The sequence below is a fragment of the Mesitornis unicolor genome, unplaced genomic scaffold, assembly GCF_000695765.1.
Source record: "Mesitornis unicolor isolate BGI_N332 unplaced genomic scaffold, ASM69576v1 scaffold15410, whole genome shotgun sequence".
NCBI classification, from domain to species: domain Eukaryota; kingdom Metazoa; phylum Chordata; class Aves; order Mesitornithiformes; family Mesitornithidae; genus Mesitornis; species Mesitornis unicolor.
The window spans coordinates 33,688-38,726 of record NW_010159084.1 but is presented as its reverse complement, the minus strand read 5'-3'; the positions used below and the strand labels follow the sequence as shown (position 1 = coordinate 38,726).

At 39.6% G+C, this 5,039-nt stretch overlaps 1 protein-coding gene across 2 annotated transcripts; it reads left to right on the top strand.

Annotated features, from left to right (window-relative positions):
• The first annotated feature begins 290 nt into the window (after positions 1–290).
• Positions 291–4,529, top strand: CBLL1 (Cbl proto-oncogene-like 1, E3 ubiquitin protein ligase). Of its 2 annotated transcripts, none has more exons than XM_010185546.1 (5): positions 291–520; positions 887–984; positions 1,226–1,309; positions 2,121–2,194; positions 3,070–4,529. In XM_010185546.1, the coding sequence occupies exons 1-5, from the start codon at positions 481–483 to the stop codon at positions 4,103–4,105; spliced, it is 1,332 nt and encodes a 443-aa protein (XP_010183848.1). In that variant the 5' UTR covers positions 291–480; the 3' UTR covers positions 4,106–4,529. The 2 variants fall into 2 exon arrangements, with proteins under 2 accessions (XP_010183848.1, XP_010183842.1); XM_010185540.1 differs by having other exon boundaries at positions 354–520; positions 884–984.
• Positions 4,530–5,039: the final 510 nt, after the last annotated feature.

Sequence of the window (5,039 nt, the reverse complement as noted above, 5' to 3'; positions counted from 1 at the left end):
AGTTGCACAAAGAATTGACTCTTCAGTACTATTCACACTGTGAGAGGAGCTATACAAAAAATGTTTTATTTTCCCGTTGTGGAGAAATGACAGACTAGCAAACTTCTAAAAATAGCTTTTATTTTTAGATCTAGATTTCCTAAAATTGCATATTTGTTCCCAATGCAATTTTGTGACTTGACTTCTGGAAGAAATTGTATGTGAAGATATTTATTTTCTATTGATTAAACTTTGATATGTTGTATGAGTCTTAAAATAAGTTATAACATTTTTCTTAAAACTATTCTGTTAATATTTGACCTCTTCAGAAACCCGTAGATAAGTGAAATTTTTAATTTTTTTTCTTTCATAGACAATGATTTGCAAGGAACAAATAGTTCAGGATCATTGGGTGGTCTTGATGTTCGTAGAAGAATCCCTATAAAGCTTATCTCGAAACAGACCAATAAAACCAAACCTGCACCTCGAACTCCAAGAAGTATGAACAGGATGCCTTCAAAGACACAAGCTGGTGATGAAGGTAAGTTAATATAAATACTAGCCCTGTAGTAGGGAAGTATATTATTTTGCAGCATTGCTCAAGACTTTATTCAGTCTTGGAGACTGAATAGATTCTGTCCAAGATTCTCTCCCAAGTGCAAAACTCGTTTCAAATTTCTGGGTATTGCTGTGCCATAAGGATTAAATGGTGCGTGTTCCTAAAACAGACTGTCACACCATTTTGACTGTACCTTTCTGTAGAATGGACCCAGCAGATTAGAGGTTCTGTGGCATTTCTTGATGACTTTAGTATAGGATGGCACATCCACTTAAGAGCAGCCGGTATGAATTAGGAGAGAGTTGTGGTTGGCTTGTGTCTTTCTTCTCTTTTGTCTTTCCACAGAAGAATTTGATTATAACGAAGAGGAACGATACGAGTGCAAAGGCGGTGAAATGTTTGGCAATCAAAGGAGGTTCCCTGGACCCATCTTTTGGGACTATAAGGTAGAATAATGGATGGGAGGTTTTGAATCTTTGTGAATCTTACCAAACTGTAGATAACTTCTTAAAGAAAAGTGCTTCTGCTGTTTTTGACTGTCTGAAAATACGCCCTCTGCTTTCTCACATTTGTGGTGGTCTTCTTTCTCAACTAGTTCAGAAATAATGGGTGTGGTGGTGATGGTTGAATTGAGAAGCTTTAGTGATGTTAGGTTTTATTCTCCCACCTCCTTCTCTATCCTATCAGATAAACCTGCTGGGGGAAAAGGATGACACACCAGTCCATTTCTGTGATAAGTGTGGATTGCCCATCAAAATGTATGGACGCATGGTGAGTACAATTATCAGTGGAAGATGCAGCCATGGTTTCCCTTTAGGTAAAATTAGGATTTATTGTGTCTCTGTGAGGCCTCTAGAGGTTTGAGAGGCATTTGAATAAACAGCAGAAGAGTATCAGAATGGAACTGGAAGCCTTCACTGCTGAATTGTTTTTGTTCCATCTGTTTGTCTGATTTCACTCTATCCCTTGATTTAATGAAGTAAGCTTGAAAATACTAAACAAAAAATCCAAACATTGTCACCAACAAAAAGACGTCAAGTTCAGTATGTTTTGACCTTACACAACTTAGCTTTAAAAATAAGTTCTTTATCTCAATTAAAGATTTGCATTGAAGTTAGAAAACACTATTCATTTTTATGTCCCTTTGAAATTAGTGTAATAAAATCCCTGAGATTAATTAGATTTCTAAGTGTGAGGTAACACGCTTCAGGATCTGACTTAATGACAGTTAATGTTTTTAAAACTTAATTGTCTTGCTGGCAAGGAATAGTAATTAGATTGCATATGCCACTTCTGTAAATGTTCAGTGTTGGTATTACTGCTAGACTTAAACTTTTGCCTATATGTTTTTGTGAACTGTTTAAAAAAACCTAACCCCAGAAAGCCCAAACCCAGCACAAACTGTTTTAGGAAATTTCTGTGCAAAGATGCTGTAAACAGATTAACTACCACTATGGCTGTTCACCTCATAGATAACAAACTTATTTCTACTAGAAATTGTGTGCTGGAGGGAAGAAATCTATTCAGCAAAGTGAGAGATATTTTTATACGATGTCTTAACAAAGCCAATTTTTGTCTCTAGATACCTTGCAAGCATGTTTTCTGCTATGACTGTGCTATACTACATGAGAAAAAGGGAGACAAGATGTGTCCAGGGTGAGTTATCTCAAGATTTATTATTAAAGGAAATGTAGGAAAGTAACTTCTATATCTTATTTCAGATACTGTATTAACATGGTTCTTATCTATGTACATTTAGCAGAGATAGTAGAGTACTCTAGTATACCACTTCATTATAGTTTCATATAATACCTGTAAGAAATCTGGGGAAGAGCTGTTTACTAGAGCATGTAGCAATAGGACAAGGGGTAGTGGTTTTAAACTAGAAAAGGGTAGATTTAGCTTGGATATTAGGAAAATGTTCTTCACCATGAGGGTGGTAGATCACTGGAACAGGTTGCCCAGAGACGTGGTGGAGGCCCCATCCCTGGAGATATTCAAGGTCAGGCTTGATGGGGCTCTGAGCAACCTGCTCTGGTAACAATGCTTACTGCAGGGGGGTTGGGCTAGATGATCTTTAAAGATCCCTTCCAACCTTATACGTTCTTTGATTCTGTGATTCTATATCCCTTATTTTGGGATTGTAAGAGATTGGTGTTTACTTTGCTATTTAAGTATTTGTGTAGGTAACCTGTTACTGCTCTGATTTGGAAAGGAATAAATAGCAATTTAATTTACTTAGTGTGACTCTTGATAAGTCTTAATGCGCAGAAGGAATTTGTGAGAGAGAGTGATGCTATTTTTAAATTTCCACCTCATGAAGTTTTTGGGTTTTCTGTAGTAGTGTTTGGAGACTGAAAAACTAGATAGACTTCAAATGAAATGTTTCTTTCATTGCTGCAGTGGGGAAAAAATTGTCGGTTCTAATTTGTGTAATCATGGTAAACTGGTTGACTTGTAGGAAGAAAGAAAAAAAAATACTTACTGAGTTCTCTGTGCTGACAATAAACCAATATTCTCTTCTGATTTAGCTGTAATGAACCTGTGCAGCGAATTGAGCAATGTGTCCGAGGGTCTCTCTTCATGTGTAGCATTGTTCAAGGGTGCAAGAGAACTTACCTGTCACAGAGAGACTTACAAGCTCACATCAACCACCGTCATATGAGGGCTGGAAAGCCTGTTACTCGTCCTCCGATTGAACCTGTACATCCTCCTATTGCCCCACCACCTGCTGAAATTCCTGAGCGTTTCATAATGCCACCTGAGAAACATCATATGAGCCACATTCCGCCAAAGCAGCACATCATGATGCCGCCACCTCCTTTGCAGCATGTGCCACATGAGCATTATAACCAGCCACATGAAGACATTCGTGCTCCTCCTGCGGAGATGGCAATGGCTCCGCCACCACCTCGCCCAGTCAGTCAGGACACCTTCCGAATTTCAACAAGAAAACACAGCAATTTAATAACTGTCCCTATTCAGGATGATTCGAATTCAGGTGCTCGAGAACCACCTCCACCAGCCCCTGCACCTGCTCATCATCATCCTGAATACCAGGGTCAACCAGTGGTATCGCACCCTCATCATATTATGCCTCCACAGCAACATTATGCACCACCCCCCCCACCACCTCCACCAATAAGCCATCCGCTGCAGCATCCTCCCCAGGCAGCAGGTACTCCTCACATGGTGTATAGCCAAGCTCCTCCACCACCAATGACCTCTGCTCCTCCTCCAATAACCCCACCACCTGGACATATAATTGCCCAGATGCCACCATATATGAATCATCCTCCTCCAGGACCTCCCCCTCCTCAGCATGGAGGCCCCCCTGTAAATGCACCCCCTCCCCATCACTATAATCCTAACTCCTTGCCACAGTTCAGTGAAGATCAAGGAACTCTTAGTCCCCCTTTCACACAGCCTGGGGGAATGAGTCCAGGGATATGGCCAGCTCCAAGAGGGCCGCCTCCACCTCCAAGGATGCAAGGGCCTCCTGCTCAGGCCCCGCTTCCTGGACCACACCACCCTGATCAAGCCAGATACAGACCCTATTACCAGTGATACGAGCAATTATATAAATAGAGAGTGCTATGAAGAGGATATAACTATACAGCAGCCTTTTAATTGTTTGGGGGTTATTTTGTTGTGGGGGTTCTTTTTAAATACTGTCATTTTGACTGTAAAATATTTTGGGGTTTGAATCTTAAATGATTTTTAAGCCTTGGCTGTAGGACTCTGACTTCAAATATTCTGTAGTGCTAAAATAAGTGGCTTAGTAGACCACGGTTGCATTTTAACAGAACTTCTGTCTCTAGTGTGGCTAAATTGTCCTAAGATGAACACTTGTAATATTATTTCCTGGAGAAAATGAACACGTGTTGTACCATTCTGAATACTGTTTTTGTTAAATCCAGTGTTTAGTTTCACTTGTGATATGTTTTTGTTAAACTGTGTACAATAATTAAATTGAAATATGGTTGTAAAAGTGGTGGGTTTTTATATGAAGTTAACACATAGTTCTGGGACGCCATTTCGGCACTAATACTTTCCAAATGGGCAGTGTAATGAAATATTAAGGGAACTTTAATATTTCTCCTACTAATAGTTACCATTACTTACAACAAATTCAGGCTTGGGTGAATTCATGGCACTAGAAATCAGACATGCAGAATACTGCATTTCAGCTTTTTCTTCCTTTTTTTCTTTAAATTTATGCAGCAAGATAAATTTATCAGAAGTACAGTTTCAGCCATGATGTGAAACCAGGTAATGTGTTGTGGGTTTTGGTGGGGCTTTTCGTTGGGGATTTTGGGATTGGGGCTTTTTTGTTTTAAAGCTAGTTTTGGTTCAGAAGGTTGTGTTTACATGTACACTACTCGCTGGAGTTGAATTCCAACTATTGTGTTTACCTATGGCGATGTTTGTGTGGAAATGGCTGTGAATTGGCTTGCCATGTCTGTGAGCAGCAGATTATTTTAGGTAAGGAAGTGGTGTT